The sequence below is a fragment of the Cebus imitator genome, unplaced genomic scaffold, assembly GCF_001604975.1.
Source record: "Cebus imitator isolate Cc_AM_T3 unplaced genomic scaffold, Cebus_imitator-1.0 Scaffold539, whole genome shotgun sequence".
NCBI classification, from domain to species: Eukaryota; Metazoa; Chordata; class Mammalia; order Primates; family Cebidae; genus Cebus; species Cebus imitator.
Window position 1 is genome coordinate 673742 of NW_016107854.1, and position 17486 is coordinate 691227.

At 40.2% G+C, this 17486-nt stretch overlaps 1 protein-coding gene across 1 annotated transcript in view; it reads right to left on the minus strand.

Annotated features, from left to right (window-relative positions):
• The window catches only part of SUCLG1 (succinate-CoA ligase GDP/ADP-forming subunit alpha), a 39216-nt gene extending 27221 nt beyond the window's left edge, over positions 1-11995 (minus strand). The window contains exons 1-2 of the mRNA XM_017514958.2: positions 11689-11995; positions 1195-1298 (exon numbers count right to left, since the gene is read on the minus strand). Coding sequence (XP_017370447.1) covers positions 1195-1298; positions 11689-11785 — 201 coding nt within the window. The 5' untranslated portion in view covers positions 11786-11995. The remainder of the gene's footprint in view (positions 1-1194; positions 1299-11688) is intronic.
• Between the last annotated feature and the right edge of the window lie 5491 nt (positions 11996-17486).

A 17486-nucleotide genomic window follows, 5' to 3' on the forward strand; every position in this document is an offset into this window, starting at 1 on the left:
TCTGCTCTAGATTACCAAAACACTGAAGAATTGACTTGACAATTCTTTTAATTACAGAAAAATCATTAAACTTAAATTATAAAATAATTATTGACTGCTTTTATCTTGCCATATCTCCTTTAATAATAAAGAAAGGGATACTTTGGGTTAAGACACTTAAGAGTATAGTGATTATACTCTAATTGATTTGGTAGTACTTCCTCATTTTAAAAAATTCTGCACATCTGCTATGGTGGAAGTATAAATCTGCTCCAACGTTTTAAAGTTCAATTTAGCTATGAAAATTTTAAATACACAGACCATATGACATCCAATTTTACTTTTAGGTATCTATTTTATAGATATATACATCATATATATTATATGCTAGATAACATTACATAAGTACAGTTCTGTATAATAAACACTACAAAATACATATTATATAAATACGTTTGTATGCACAAGAAAAATATCTGAAAGGATACATGCCAATTTATTAACAGAAGGAATTCCTGGGGAGTAGAAAGGTAGGAAAATGGAAAGGAGATTCTTAGGTGGTATTTTATTACAGAATCACATCACAGATATATTTTCACTTATACAAAATCTATGATGTGAACAGGAAAGAGGATGAGACAATGAATATAAACAAATGAGAATAAATTAAAACACTTCAGGGAGTTTTGCCTGGTAGTCCCAATCATGGTCCCAGAGAGAGTATAAGTTGGGAAAAGTCAGTGGTCTGGTTCTTCTGCTTGTCTCACTATCCAAGAGACTCTGTGGGTTTGAGCATTTCTCCACACTGAATACGGATTCTGTATTTAACAATATGATTTTTTGTTTGTTTGTCTGTACAAAACCTAACACAAGAATCTAGTTTACCTAGTGCTCAATCAAAGAAACAGTAATCTGTTTCAACGTTATAGGAAAACCAAGTGTCATATTTGCTGAAAGAAAGTATGTGGGCCTCCAATACAATATAGTCCTAGTAAGCATGCAATATACTCCTTCGCAAAGTAAGTTTAAATACAATTTTTATGTTATAGGCTGACAATAGCAACTAACCTCCTCCTGACATACAACCCCATTGCTGTACAGTATATTTTTCTGCAACAATCTGATACATTATTTTTGTGATATTAAAAATAAAAAAGTAGTTCATTTGTTATATCTCTAGTCTACATTTGAAAACAAAAATCTAGATACACATACCTGTTTGCCAGTGAAACCCTGGCAAATAATCTTTGTGTTTTTATCAACGTAGAGATGTTTCCGAGAAGCTGTATAGGAACAATGCCGAATTCCATTCTGTGGCACTAAGAGGTTAAAAAAAAAAAAAAAAGACACATTATAATTTTTCTAAACTTTGAACCAGAATTCAACTTGATCACAAGAAAACATCCTGTAATGCACAAGCTATCTTGTGATCACGGCAAACCTAAATGCCACCTTTTAAATAAGACACAAGAGACCACAGAAATAAGTTAGAAAAACAAAAAAAAGACATTGCTCCATTCTCCAGGATCCCCTCATCAAGAACCACAACCTTGTTGATTTTTCTGAACTGAAAAAAAAAAAAAAAAAGTTTATCATTTTTATTTCCTAAAAAAAAAAAAAAAAAAACTGGGGCTCAAAGATAAATGGTTCAAATTAAATCCAGTGACTGAAAACTGTCACCTCCATTAATAATGTTTACTAAACAGCCACATGGTTTCCCATTTGGCCCAAATTTTTAAAGCCTCATACCTTTAAATAGCTAAGAGGCAAACTTTGTCAGGAATACAAGTAAAAATCGCTCAGCAACTCATTCTCTAGTACAAATAACATATTAAATGTTAAGTCATAGAATAAAACTTATCTAAAATACAATCCAAAATCACTTAATCTCTTCTGATATGAACTCATATATAAAAGAAACAGGGATAAAATAAATAGAAAAGTAGACAAGAGAAGAAGCAGCTTGTGAAAAAAAAAAAAAAAAAGACCTAGGTTGAAAAATCTAAGTAGTTACTACAACCAGCTTCCCACATTTCAAAAAGCAGTAGGAAGAATATAGATGACAAAACTGTGGGCTACTTTCTAACCCTCCATTAATACTATCAACGTGCCTTTTCTGTGACCCATCCCTGGCCCCTTCAAAGTAGCCAGGCCTTCTACCTATCATTGTGGTCGCCCATGAAGCAAGTCTAAGAAAAGAACATAAGGAGTAATCTCTATTGAATAAAAAAAAAAGAACATGTTGTCATGTATTTGCCCAGAGTCCACTCCAAGCTTTCTGCCTTAAATCACTGCCTCATGTCCACCTAAGTCCTGACCTCACACTCCATAACTGAAAGAGCAACAAGATCTGCTTTTGGGAGAAGTATTTGGAATCCCTTATACCTCCAGGAAGGACACAGGTTCAGATTTAGCCCTAACCACCTGGGTAGCATATCTTGCACACAAAGAACTGCTAGGTAACAGACAGCTTTCTCAGAGTGAACTGTGCTCAACAAGGGGCCATTAGAGAGCTTTGCAGGTCAAGGTCTGGCATAGCAGTCACAGAAGCATTTGACTCTGGGCTAGCGGACATAGCAGGTATTTGTGGCCTGAGACCCTGGCACCACTGAGCTATGCAGCACAGCCCACCCTCACCAGTGGTGTCACGTGAGACCCATTCTTCCCCTTGGCTCCTACTTCTCCCAGATGAACACCTACAATGATGATATTTGTGTAGAAGCTACACCCTTTCCTACCCTGCTACAATTCCTGACTAGTGGCAGAATCGGCTTTACCAGTCCCTCCCATTCCTGGAATCGTCAACGAATGGTCATATCATATCATAGTTTTCAGACAAGAAGGTAAAAGATTTGATTAAAAGATCAGATGTTATGATCAGGATATCTGGAGTCCCTACTTGTTAAAACAAAATACTTTTTGTAGGTAAAGTTTGGTTCTCCACAAGTACTCTTATACTCACTAACTTAACAGAGATCAGACAATTCTCTTCTCCTTCCACAGGAGATGTCACCCTGAGAAAAGACAGGTCTGTCTGTGTCCCTAAAGCACAGCTACAATAACAGACTAATGAAGATCTCTACTTTCTCATAGTAACTCCAGAACTCCTGGATCAATTCTATGGAGCTCAAGATGTTACAACATCAGATCTTTGGTGCTCATCAAAAAGTATATCAGAAGTGTGATAAACAGCAGCTCACCTCCCAATCCCCTGGCCTTTTAGTATTACTCAGCCAGTGCTGAGAGCCTACAGCATCTAATTAAGTAAACCTTGGAAATTTTCTAATGCATAGATGTAGATGTGTGTGATCTACCCATCTATGTACCAGGCCTAAGCTCATAAAGATCCACTTCTAGATAAGCTAAACTAATAGACTATTATCATCTTAGAGGCTCATGCATGTGTGATCTCTCCATCCATGCACCAGGCTTAAGCTCATACAGACCCACTTCCAGATGAGCTGGAACTAATAGACTATTATCATCTTAAAGGCAAATCCAAAATACGTATTCAAAGACAAGGAAGTGAAATTCTTGATCACATTCCATCCTGATAAGAAACCTGTATGATGCCAGACAAGGTTATCATCTGGTATTGAAATGTGAGTTCATTCATTTATTCAGCCAACATTTAGGGAGCACCTATACCACCATAATGCCACATAATGCCAGGTGTTAAGGATAAAGTGATGAATGACAGCATCTCAGTTCTTAAAAAACTCACAATCTATCTGAACTGACATAAAAGTGGGCCACAACTGCATGGTGTGTAAAGTACCAAAATAAGAAAAAGCCTTGGGCATTTGGGATCCCTATTCAAGGTAGAGAAGTCTATGTATGTGTGAGAGGTGGGAGGGTGGAGTTAAGGAATGAATCCCTCATTGAGATCACCTCCAAATTGAAACCTAGGCTATCAGTAGTTCAGTCCTAAAACCCCAAATAAGTTCACCTCCAAGCTCCTGAAGAAAGGAAAGAGATTCATTCAGCTTCTGGGCCACTGTTACGACCTCTCCCCAACTAAAAACTCTCTTCACTTCTGCTCCAGCCCTGGCCCATGCTACCTAACTTGAACCCATATCACCTAAACTGATAGCTGCCCCTGCACAGTAGGAATTAACTTGTCACAGGAGATCCAGACAAGGAATTATGGACCATCATATGCTTCCTCTTCTAGAATACTGCTCTAAGATATGTTAGGTTAGCCAAAGGAGGAATGCTGGCAATCAGAGCAGCCCCTAAAACCCAGCGAAAAACCTTAAAGAGCCCAGCAAACTATAGCATAATCACCACAAATGCATTTTGAATCCCAGAAACTCAACCTACGCCAGAAGATGAACCCATGCTACCGCAGGCTCTTTATACCAAGCATGCTCTCCAACCTGCCATGGCTGTGAGGAGGACCTAAAGGCGACTTGTGTTATAATACTCCTCACCTTAATTTCTGCCTCCTCAACAGCTTGAGGTAACACACTCCAGAAAGAACCAACTCTCAGTCACCTGCCACTCCATGCTACCATGACACACCTAACAACTGGTGGATCTATATGAGGCAATACTGTTATCAAATCAATGATAAGCCTTACTATTGCTGACATCATAGAATGAAGGAAATTATTTGTTGCTGTGTTTGCAATCAAATGGAAATAACGCAAAATATGCCTACATTCCAAGTAAAACTCACCAAATTTTAAATCACTCTCATTCTCCTTATTCTTCCCCACCTTAAATAATTTAAGGCCCAGAATTTCAGGCTAGAGGTTTCCCACAAAAGCAGCCTCCCCACATCTCCACTACTGCAGCTCTTCACCTTCCCTCCTAGAACCCTTCCACTACTCTCCTTAATTTGGGCTGGTAAAGAGCACAAACCTCTAGCTGCTGTAAATATTAAATCAAACTGACTCTATACTTTCCCTAATTATTTCTTCTCTACCCAAATTATCAATGAAGTACCTTAAGCAATTAAAAATAGTCTACTCCACTTCTGCTCGAGAATGCAAAGTAGTTCACAGTGCAAATCTTCCACTGTCCACTGCTTAATCATATTTTGGTTTTAAGTACAAACTTGATCTCTGTGACAAAGCCACCAAATTACTAGAGTGAGTGATTTCCTAAAGTGAAATTTAGAACACAAGGCATACATTAGTGGCCAAACAATATTACAAATATCTCTTACATTTCAATTAAAGATTTAATGTCCTCAACTTCCTGAGAATTTTGCTTACATTAATCCATAATAAATTAACATTTAAATAGAACATTACAGTCAGGAATTCCTAAATCTTCACATGATATACACGATTTATGAATATAATGGGGAACTTTAGAAAGGATCCAAGATTAAGAAGAATAGAAGTTACGAACACTTTCATGTAGTATACAATAAATATCATCACACAGTATACTACTGAATGCATACATATTCTTACTCTTTTTACCACATTATTTCTAAGTAAAATTGTCCAAGTTTAAATTTACTTCAAGGTTATTTCAAGTACCATCTAAATACCTTTAGGACTGCTAACTGTAAACTCCATGAGTGTCAGGACCATGTCTTACTCATCTTGATGCCTATGATATATGGTCAGTGCCTTATACACAGCAGGTGCATGGGAAACATTTCACTGAATTCCAGGACAAGAAACTGGGTCTCCAAAAGAAACACTTATACCAAGTTAATATGATAAGGTCCATCTCTTTTTCAGTGAGTTGGAAAAAGTCAATCTTGAACTCCCACGTATCAGGAAAGAGAGAAAAGAACTCTGTATCTATTTTTGTACATATAAAAATCATAGGTTTCTCTAAAATTCACATTGAGACTGCATAGAAGTTCAGCCCTAAAATGCTGCTGGTGCCCAAAGCTACATTAATCTAGTACAAATGCCTTGCTAATATTTTTTAAATAAATGAAACCCAAAGGCAATAATACGATTGACTCTTTCCCTACATGAAAAAAGCAAGCATTCAGACAGAGTAAAACACACTACAGGCAGAGTTAAAGGCAATGACAGATCAGGGGAGTGTTTTCATAACATTTAACAGACAAGGAATTAACCTGGGCAACATGAAGAGCCAACAAAAAGAGGAACACAAAGCCTAAGAGAAAAACTGATAAAGGTCATGAACAAGAAATACAATGGATGACATAGTGCAAATCAATATGTGACAAGATGCCTAGCTTTACTATAATAAGAAAATAAGTATTATTTTATTTTATTTTATTTTAATTGAGATGGAGTCTCACTCTGTCACCCTGTCACCCAGGCTGGAGTACAGTGGCATGATCCCAGCTCACTGCAACCTCCATCTTCCGGGTGCAAGCGATTCTCCTGCCTCAGCTTCCCGAGTAGCTGGGACTACAGGCCCGCACCACCAAACCTGGCTGATTTTTTTTTTTTTTTTTGTATTTTTAACAGAGACAGGTTTTCACCTTGTTGGCCAGGCTGGTCTCGAACTCCTGACCTCAAGTAATCCGCCTGCCTCGGCCTCCCAAAGTGTTGGGATTACAGGCATGAGCCATCACGCCTGGTTGAAAATAAGTATTTTAAATTAAATATTAGAGCAGGAAATGTGAGGTTGGCCACCAGGAATAATTTCTGATGGTGAATGCTGTAGTTGCCACATCCTAGATCACCTCCTTCTCTTCTGATTCTTAGAAATTGTCCAGCTTAACCTTGAGACTGTGTCCCCAGGAGCAGATGAGAACATCAGCCCAGGAATCAGACAGGCCTGGTCTTGAGTTTATGCTCTGCCTTTCACCACCCACATAATCCAGGACATTTCTTTTGATCTCCCTTAGCCTTAGTCTTCCCATCTATAAGTGGAATAACAACTGCCCCAGGAGACTGTGATGTTAATATGAAATCACGCCTTAAACTGGCACCAGGTAGCACAGTGCCTGGTATACTCCCAAAACTGGGTTTACAACCCACATGAACACAAAGGCAAATATTTCCCTAAAAAGAGAGAGGAAAAAGTGTTATTTTAAAATCACGTAAGTTCTAGCCAAAAATGTTTTCTATATGCCCCTGTGCGCATCTTATATATATTTATAAACATACTAATCCATGTCTACATATAATGTGCAGTATGCACAAATATACTTCTAAGTTTTTCACATATAATACATTTGTAAAGGTACAGCCCTCACTATAAAACAGGGACAATAATAGTATACACTTCACAGGCTGATGTGAGAATTAAACGAGTTAGTAATATACAAAGCATTTAAAACAGTGCCTGGGATAGAGCAAGTGTTATATCCCTAACTGTTGTTTTATTATCATTATTATGACCGATGCAGAATGAGTAGACCAAACTGCTTTGAGATGTTCACTGTGACAGGCTATCTACCAGGTGCTAGGGATTCACAGGTGAACAAGACAGGCTCAGGCCCTACCCACATGAAGTTTCCTGCCCTGTAAAAGAGCCAAACATTACACAAAGAAAAACAAAACTACCAAAAGTACAAACTGTAGTAAAGACAATGAAGGAAAGAGACTGAGTAACCTGAGAGAGATGTATTTTCAACAGGGGTGATAGATTTGTACCTGCCAGCCACATACTGGTCTTCTTCACCACAGATAGTAACCACATCATTTATAAGACGGCTGGTAGGATAAAGGATACAATCTATGGCCAAAGAGCACCTGCCCAGGTGGTACTCAAACCATGGCCTTATATTACCAGTACCATGTTCCTAACCAATAACCTGAGACTCTATTCATAAAATACTCAATACTCCTTCAACTCACCTCTCAAACTGTGTCCCTGATAAACATTTATTCATGCACATACTCATGAATTTAACAAATGTACACGTATTAACCATAGGTATTATGCGTATGTAAGACACAGGCTATTGTAGTCTATACCTACAGGACCTTATAATACTGCAGAGTAGCTAGCAGCCACTTACCAACAAACTCCAAACAACCCACTATTCAAATGTGAAATTATATATTCATTTAATATTGACTTACAAGTGAAGCTAATAAGCTGTAAGTACCATATTTCATCAAATATAAAATATCATTGATTTTTAAGAAGTACTATTAATTACTGGTAACAAAGAAAAAATGAGGTGGGCGGATCACCTGAGGTTGGGAGTTCGAGACCAGCCTGACCAACATGGAGAACCGCGTCTCTACTAAAATTTAAAATTAGGCAGGCATGGTGGCACATGCCTGTAATCCCGGCTACTCGGGAGGCTGAGGCAGGAGAATCGCTTGAACCTGGAAGGTGGAGGTTGCAGTGAGCCGAGATTGCGCCATTGTACTCCAGCCTGCACAACAAGAGCAAAGCTCTGTCTCGAAAAAAAAAACAAAAAACAAGATATCAATAATAAGACACATCCTAATGTAAGAATTGTTATAATGTAAAAAAATGTGGGTCTATGACATGGCAGACCCTTGATGAAATTGTTGCCCTATACTTCAGAGAAATTGTTTTTAACATTCCCAATTACGTTTCTATGAAAAAACAAATTTGATGTCAGAAAATCAAATCTCATGGCTACATTGGTACATCTGAATCAAGGCTATGATTTGATTCTTAGATGCAATGGCAACAGATACTAGTATTCAAAACAACACTGCTGAGGATCTCCTTTTCCAAACTACACTTTAAATGCATCTCTGATTCTAAAAACAGGCCTACACACTTAGCAAACATGGTGAAAAGGAAGGCAGCACCTTTTTTTTTTTTTTTTTGAGACGGAGTTTCGCTGTTGTTGCCCAGACTGGAGTGCAATGGCACGATCTCGGCTCACCGCAACCTCCGCCTCCTGGGTTCAAGCAATTCTCCTGCCTCAGCCTCCCGAGTAGCTGGGACTACAGGCACGCACCATCATGCCCAGCTAATTTTTGTATTTTTAGTAGAGACAACGTTTCACCTTGTTGACCAGGATGGTCTCGATCTCTTGACCTCGTGATCCACCTGCCTCGGCCTCCCAAAGTGCTGGGATTACAGGCTTGCGCCACTGTGCCCGGCCAGGCAGCACCTTTGAACAGGATAGTCACCTTCTCAACACACCACTGAGGCTGCCAAAAAAATTCAGAGCTTCAAAAAAAGAAGCTGAAAATATCACACAGTACATGCCGATGGAACAGATACTGCAAAGACAGACGACCTGGGTGCTAGGGCCCCTTCTGATACTGGCTGGAAACTTTCTGGATTTCTTCACCTACCATACAAAGGTATGGGACCAGTAGGTTTTTAAGGTTTACCTTCTGGCATTAAAATACCATAATTCTGAGGTTCAAAAATACTAGCTCTTATTCCCTATTTATTCTAAAAGACTGAAGTTACAAAAACTACTGACCAGTTTTAAAAAAACTTTTAAACTTCACTTCACTATTTCAACTTCAAGGGTGCTTATGAAATCCTTAACTTCCTCATGGAAGAAACCTTTCTCATTTTTTCATTGTATTTTCTCTCTCCACTTCAACTGGATCCTTTTCCTTTTTTCATAAGCTATAAAACAGATTTTGTTTCTTTCCTTCCAACAGGGCTCTGGAAGGCCTTTAGCAGTGCTCCTCTGAGCTTCTTTGCTGCTGCTAACTCTAATCAATATTTCAACACTATGACCTTCAGCAAGTAATGTACCATAAGTTGAAACTTAACAGAGGGAACAAAATTCCCTAACAGCTGTAGCTCTATTAGCTTCACAGCCTAAATAATTTATGGCCCCTTTAAAAAAAGTTTGCAAGGTGATGTTGTGGCTGCTATTTTTCTCATGGAAGTGAAAATGGGCTCAGAAATGTGGCATGGGAAAAAGGAATTAGAGGTTTGTGAATATAGAGGTATTTATACATTAAACATTGTTGTCTGTAACTCCTCTAAATATAGAATATACCTTGGTTTAGATTTCAGACCCTTAATAACAAGCTAATCACGTGACTTGGATAATTCAAGCCCACTCCAGTAACAAAACTAAACCAGATGGTCACTTTAAGACCAAATGGTTCTGGGAGTCTAGGAAGAATGAACTTCCAGTTCTATGGGAAGAGGATTGAGAGTACTGCTAAAGGTGGAGTAAGGAACTAGATCTTTTAGACACTCTTCCTTTCTCCTCTAGATTCTTGTACGCAGCAGACCTACCTGAAGCTAGGATCTTTCAGAACCTCAGACTAGCAAGACCACAGAAGAGACAGACACAGGTGGGCAACTTCTTCCTGGGGTTTCCCACCACAGTGGCTGTGCTGCATATCTGGTCTTCTACACTCTAACCTAGTCTCTATTCAAATTAAGCTGGTTTAAAACCATATCCAATATACTTCATTCTTGGTGCTCAAATCCTACTGACCTGAGTGATTACTGGGTATAATGAATCCTTTTTGACCTTCTGCTCACAACACCCTCAACTGTCCTTTAAATTACACAATAAGAATCTCCAGAAAGCTTTACCAAACAAACCAACTATTTCATACTTGCTAAAGTTATCTAGCCAGACCTTTGACTTCAAGTGATTGGCAACTAAGTGTTGGCTATTGAGTTCACACTCATCAATGTAAACTTTTAGAATGTAATCTTCTCAAGAAAGGAATTAAGTCTTATACAATATTCAGCACAAGCAGCAGAATTAATAGCAAAGCGAAAGAAGAAAACTGTTTACTACATACGAGATACTTTATATAAATTGCTTCACTTATTCTGCAGTGAACCCAGATCATCCTGCACATTATCATTTCTAAGATGCATATTTTTTCACTTTTAAAAAAAAACAGGACACATGTGACAACCATTGGTGGTCACAATTTTAATAAGCAATCGTTTTTCATTGTTAGTGGTAAACAAAATAATGGTCCACCTTACAGGTGATGGTGCGTCAGACTCATTAAAATATGTTAATATTTTCATCTGATTGGAAACATTACTTGAAAGACAGATTAAGAAAACTGTCCAGGGTTATTACACAGCCTGAAAAGGGACTAGCCAGACTTCAAACCATGATGTGGCTGATTCCAAAGTTTCTTTCTACTATCACCTACCTGACAAGCACAGAGACTTTGAATATAGCAAGAATTTTCCATAGTCAGCATGTCTCAAAGACTAGCAACCTTGGGTGCTAAGTTTTCGGGAACTGAGGTGTTCACAAACCGCCTGGTGGAGACACTGCAAATATGCTGGTTTAGGTCCCAGCCAACCAAAAGCTTCTAGGGGTCTATGCAGCCATTTCGACTCACTCTGTGTACAGAAACTATCTTTCCTCTGACGTGACAATCCTGCGGAGGGGGAATTCGAGGTGTAGAACCTTTCCGTAGTAGGGACACCCTCATCCCCCAACTTCCTACTGAGACTCTTCCCCTACCTCTCAACCTAGACACTTACCCTCCCCACCAAGTTCACCCTGGACCTCTTCACCCCCAACTCCAAATGAGGCCAGTCTAGATGCCACCCCCACCCTGCCACTCGTCACCGCGGGGCCGAAAGCAAGCTTCTAAATTTGCAGGGCTCCCAGACCCGAATCCTAGCTCAGCCACCCAATATCTCCATCTGCCAGCGGCCTAAGTCATGCCCCACTCCTGTCGTATCCAGAAAAGCTCCTTCCTCCGTAGAAGTTCCCTACTCGAAGCCTGAATTCCAGCGGCTGCCAGGCCCCCGCCGACGTCCCGCCCTGGAGGACCCAGTCGCGGCCTGGGCCAGGACACTGGGTCCGGCAGGGCTAAGAACCCGCGAACGCCAGGAAGACAGAGTCCTAATTGGACTCACGGAGGAAGCTGCGCGACAGGAGGCGGGCGGCGGCTAGGCCGCTGCTGCCGGAGACCATGATCGCGATGTCAGCGGCAGCGGCAAGAATTGCGGTCATCCGCCAATGACACTCCCAGGCCCCCGGGGACCTAACAGGGGCAAAGGCTGGAGGAGGCGGAGGGTGGCCACAGTAGTCGCCTGAACAAATTTCCCACTCTAGAGGATTCTTCACGAAATAGCGGGGGTGGCAGGTGAAGATCAAAAGATATCCTATCGGAGAATGAGATAATAATTCGGCTCCTTCCTAGAAACTTGGGTTTGATTAACATTAATTATAACAGCAACCGAGGGAAAACCCCCACGCGAGACTGGCCGGCGAGTGGCATTGTGGGCAATGTAGTCTGACGGCCTCGGCTGGTTCGTAGCTTTTGAGGGAGGCTGCGGGAAGTGAGCGAGAGAACGGCAGTGACACCAGGGAGACTAGGGACTTGAAGACAAGGAAGGAAGAAACAGCGAGGTGAGGTGCGAAGAGCAGTGCCAGAACTTTGTATCCTAGGCCCGTTTCCTGCCCCTTCGCTTTCCTCATTTGCTGTTAGAATAATACTTCTCACTGTGCACCTTGTGCCTGGACCCGGAAGGGTTGCCGGGAGACGGGAATCTGAACTGGCACTCGTGGCCCGAGAAGGGAAAGACGTGATGAGAAAAATCTAAAGTTGTGTTTATGACAGTTAGTTTCTTAGAATGTGGATTTTTAGTTAAGTAATCATAGAGTCTTTGACTAGCACTAAGTGTATGAGTTTATTCCCTGAAGTTCCCAAGGGCTGAAATTCGAGGTCAAATGCCACTTTGTTCCCTTTTAGGACAAACCGTTCTCTTCTTCTGTAACAGCTTTAGAAGGAACCTCAGAGAGCCCCAAAGTCAAAAGGTAAACAAGAGGTGAAATAGTCTGCGTCTATGCTGAAAACCGTGCTCCTGAGATTTCTCATCAGAATTGTCAATAAAATTGTAATCCTAGTTTACTTAGGTAGTCATTATAACTTGCACTGAGCTGTGAGATGGATGAGTGGTATTACTCAAGGAGATTGCCCAATACTTTATGATCCAAATATTGTCATTCTCCAGTTAGACTTCACTGCAAATAGACTCCTGCCTTGTGGATAACGTTCTTGGGATAATTAAATAGCATCAGTGGTTTCCAAATATATTCATTGTAACAAACTGGATATTTTTATAGCAAATAAATAGAAAACCCCTTGCTATTTTAAATAGCAAAATTCTTCCTAAGCTGTTGCTTGGTAAGTTATATGTTTAGTTTCATTTAATCGATAAAATGCATGATGACAAAAAATATACTGTAAGTACACTTTTAATGAAAATTTGAATTTCCACGAAGACAGGGATTTTTGTTTGTTTTGTACACTGAAGTATCCCAGCACCTAGAACAATGCCTGGCACAAATAATGCATTGTTGAATTGAATTGATATATATATGAGAAATGGTAGTATACAGATTATTTTTTGGATCCACAGACAATCTTTGGTGGACTTAGGATATTTCAATCTCTTGTAATAACTGCACTGTAATAATGCAGGCCTCCATAACAACTGTTTCAGTACTAACTGAGTGGTTAAGTTAAATATTAAAAGCCAGTGCCCTTATACAAAGGTTGGGATGTAACAAAAGCCCACCGAGAGTTTTGCCTAGGCCTTTCCTGGGCCTTAAAGCATAACAAAATAACAAAAGAATTCTTAACAGGACCCATTTAGGATTAAACAAGTTTGATTGGGGGTCCGAAGAAACTCCTCAGGCCTCCACAAACAAGTTTATTGGAGGTCTGAAGGAACTCCCCAAACCTCTGTGACTTAGCAGGAGACAAGACAAGGGTAATCACCCCAGCACCTAAACCCATGTAGATTAAGTGAATTTACTGAGATTCCAGAAGAAGGTCTTCAGGACTCAGACCTTAGTTATAGATTAAAAGCATATATATGCAGATTGAATTTTGGAATCACACGGGTCTGGATTCAAATTCCAACTCTGCTGCTGGCTATGTGACCTCTGGGTTTCAGATTTCATTATGGAGATGGGGATGAAACTCCCTATTTCATAAGGGTGTTGGCTGGGCGCAGTGGCTCATGCTTGTAATCCCAGCACTTTGGGAGGCCAAGGCAGGCAAATCACCTGAGGTCAGAGGAGACCATCCTGGCCAACATGGTGAAACCCCATCTTTACTAACAATAACAAAATTAGCCAGGCGTGGTGGCACACACCTGTAATCCCAGCTACTTGGGAGGCTGAGGCAGGAGAATCACTCAAACCTGGGAGGTAGAGGTTGCAGTCAGCCGAGATCATGCCATTGCACTCCAGCCTAGGCAACAAGAATGAAACTCTGTCTCAAAAAAAAAAAAAAAAAAAAAAAAAAAAGTGTTGTGAATATTTAATATATTCAGTATATAAAGTATTGCCACCTTGTACCAAATATATGGTGGATAAATGGTAGTTATTATCATTAAAGATAAGAACTGTCTTTTTTACATGGTAGGATGATATTTTGAAGGTTTTAACTAAAGTGAGTTACCAAATTAGAATAGGATATTTCTATTTGTCTCAAAACTTTATCTAAAGCCCTAAAGCTGAAGACAACAAGCCTTGCCTCCACATCTGTAAGGAGGGCTGTCTAGGAGCTACTTCTCTCTGAAGTTTGATAGGAGGTGGCCAAACTTGTCTTGGAATTCTCACCCCCACATCCCAGCCTGCTTAGATAAGCAAAAGACTAGAATTCATTGTATGGGGGTGTGAAGGGAAAATAAATCTCGGGACCCCAAAGTCACCAAGCCAAGAGAAAAGTCTAGCTGGGAACTGCATCAGGCAAACCTACCTCCCATTTTATTCATAAATAATATACCTACAAAATAATAAGCTACATACCTCCCTCACAGTTTGCCCACAGGAAATGTCTTGTGTTCAAAGGACAGCCAGAACTAGAGTTATCCCTCTAAGGCACACCTGAGACAGATGCATATCTGATTGTTTCCTCTGCCCTATTATTTATGTAAAAATGCAGATTCACTGAGCTAGACTAAATTTTGTGTTCTGGGGAAGGCTGATCAAGGATTCAGAAGAATGCAACCTTTTGTCTCTTATCTACTTCTAACTGGGAAGTCCCCGCCTTACTGGATGGACCGATGTACATCTTACACATATTGATTGATGTGTCATGCATTCCTAAAATGTATAAAAGCAAGCTGTATCCCAACCACCTTGAGCACATGTCATTCAGACTTCCTGAGGCTGTGTCATGGGTATGTCATTAACCTTGGCAAAGTAAATTTACTAAATTGACTGAGACCTGTCTCAGATATTTTGGGTTAACAAGGGGTTTGTTGCTTCTGAGTCTAGAGTTGTCAGTTTAATGTTCCCTTTTCCTTCCACTCCTAGCCAAATTTGTGGGTGAGGGATTCTTACCAAAACATTGCTGGTATTAAATTTCAGGATAAAACCCAACAGAACTGCAAAAATTCATGAGCCCACCTTAGTTATGTGAAGAGTAAAAAGTTCCTTTTCAAAGTTTCCCTTTTTGTTAAAGAATAAATAATGTGTTCTAAATAACAGTTTCTTTTAAAAACGTTTCCTTTGGGCTTCCTGGTTTTTGCTAATAGCTCTTTGTTAAGCCCTATGTAGTTGTTAAGTATAGTAAGGGAATAGGTACATTCTATGTCCTACTTTAACCATGTCATTTGTTCTGGCCTACAGCCTGCTCAGACATGTTCAAACATGCCCAGGCATTTCTCAGCTTATAGCTTACACCTCTTCCTTATTTGGAAATGTTCTTATTCTCCTAGTTTCCCGTAAACAACCCCCTTCCTTTCTTTGTTCTCCATCACACATTTTTCCTATTTAGGAAAGTTTTAAGTTTTTACCCAGTTGGGATCAGTCTAGATTGTGCAGTCTGGCTTCAGCCAATAGAGATAGGACACAGCAGTAAGGACCCAGTGTGTCCGGATAAAAATCTCTGCTTTTCTTTGTTCATGGTGCTCTCATGACAGTCAGGCTTCTGTGAAGCACCCTTTCAGCAGAAAGTAAAATTGCCTTGCTGAGAAAATTCTTTGTCTGAGCGCTAGTTCTTCTTTTCAGCTCCAAGGAACAAGCATTTGCTTCTAACAGTTAGCTAGAGTAGGTCTTGGTCAGAGAATGCTTGAGAAAACTTGAATTTGGAAGGCAGACCTAACTGTTAAGGCTTATGTCTGCCTCCTTCCTACAGAATTGTAAAGGCAGGAGGCTAGCTGGAGCAGCCCTCATCAGCAGGCAGGGCAGTATTTGTTGTATCAAAATGTGTTAATAATCCCGTGAGTAAAATGCATGCCAAGAAAGAAAGTTGAGCTTCCCCCTAGAGACATGCCATCCTCTGAGGCAAGGAACCCTAGCATAAAAGACTGTAGAAAACTCCCAGAGGAAGGAGGAAGGCAGGGAGAGTTATAAGAAGGCCAGCCTAAGAGTACCTAACTCATGTCAGCATACTGTGCAGGGTAGTGGGAGAGGAGTTTCTGAAAAATCCACGAGGTTCTCACAAAGAGCCAGCATTCCAAAGAGAGAATGGACCATTAGGAGAGAACCACAAATGACACCATCTAAGAGATTTTGTCCAAACCAAACCCCACCACTCCAGCAATGTACAACAAGGGTGTGAAGGGAGGAGGAGTAAAAGAGAAGGGGAGGAAACAGACCTCAACCCCTTCCTTCCCAGCTGCAAGTTGGGGAGCCATAGATCATGCCAGACCTGGGAGTGGGGGTGGGAGGGAGGTGTTTTAAATTAGGTATAAGGTTGAAGTTTTTAATTGGATTAGATGGAACCTTTAGTTGTTGGTTTTTGAAATTGGTAATTTATTACCATGGATCAAAATTCAAACGGTACAATGAATATTAAAATATGAGCAGTGAGAAATCTTCCTCCACTGTCTCCCCACCACCCATTTCTCCCCAGGGGAAGCCAATATGATCCAGTTTCTTGTGTATCTTTCCAGAGCTATTTTTTGTGTGTATTAAAGCATATGTATATGTATCCATTTCCCATACCCTACCCTTCCATGTTCTCACTAATGTGTGAATAGGCAGGGTTAATTAAAGGTATGTGCCTGGGGGAGTCAGGAGACTCAGCAGTCTGGGTGGCTGGTGTCTAGAGTAGCAGCTCCAGGGGGTGTCTTTTTCTGAATAACTTAACCCAAAGTGGTACCTGTTCTTTGCAACCAAGAATCTTGACAAGACTGAGCTAAGTAATGAGTTTCAATTTATTGGAGCAAAGTCTCTCATTTGCATTTTTTTCATTTACATTGTTTTTAACAAAATAAATTGATTATAGTCACTCATGTGTGTTATCCACAATGGGTTTTCTGCCTATTTAAGAAATATTGGCTCTTTATATTTAAAAGTAATTATAATTATATATCTTCCCTTGATTTTATGTGAGTCCCCATCCTACCAGAATGTCAGATCCTTTTCCTTTCACCAGAGTTTGGTCTAAATTCCTGAAGTGATGCTACGGTGAGGTGAATGTAGTGTAAGGAGCATTTGGCCTTCTGTCTGTGCTGGCATCTCCTGATATGTACATCCTTCCATCTGGTCCTTAGCTGTGGTCCAAACTGATGCTGCATCATCACTGACTCCTACTTTGATGGCTTGTTTTGCTCTGGTTCTGCCAGGTATCTCTGGGCTCTTCTGAGGCATATGAGAACCTTTCACCCTCTGTGGGCTACAAGAAACTTCCCCACTTGCCAAAACATAGTATTTAGCTACATCTTGCCACCAGTGCATCCTTGCTCTG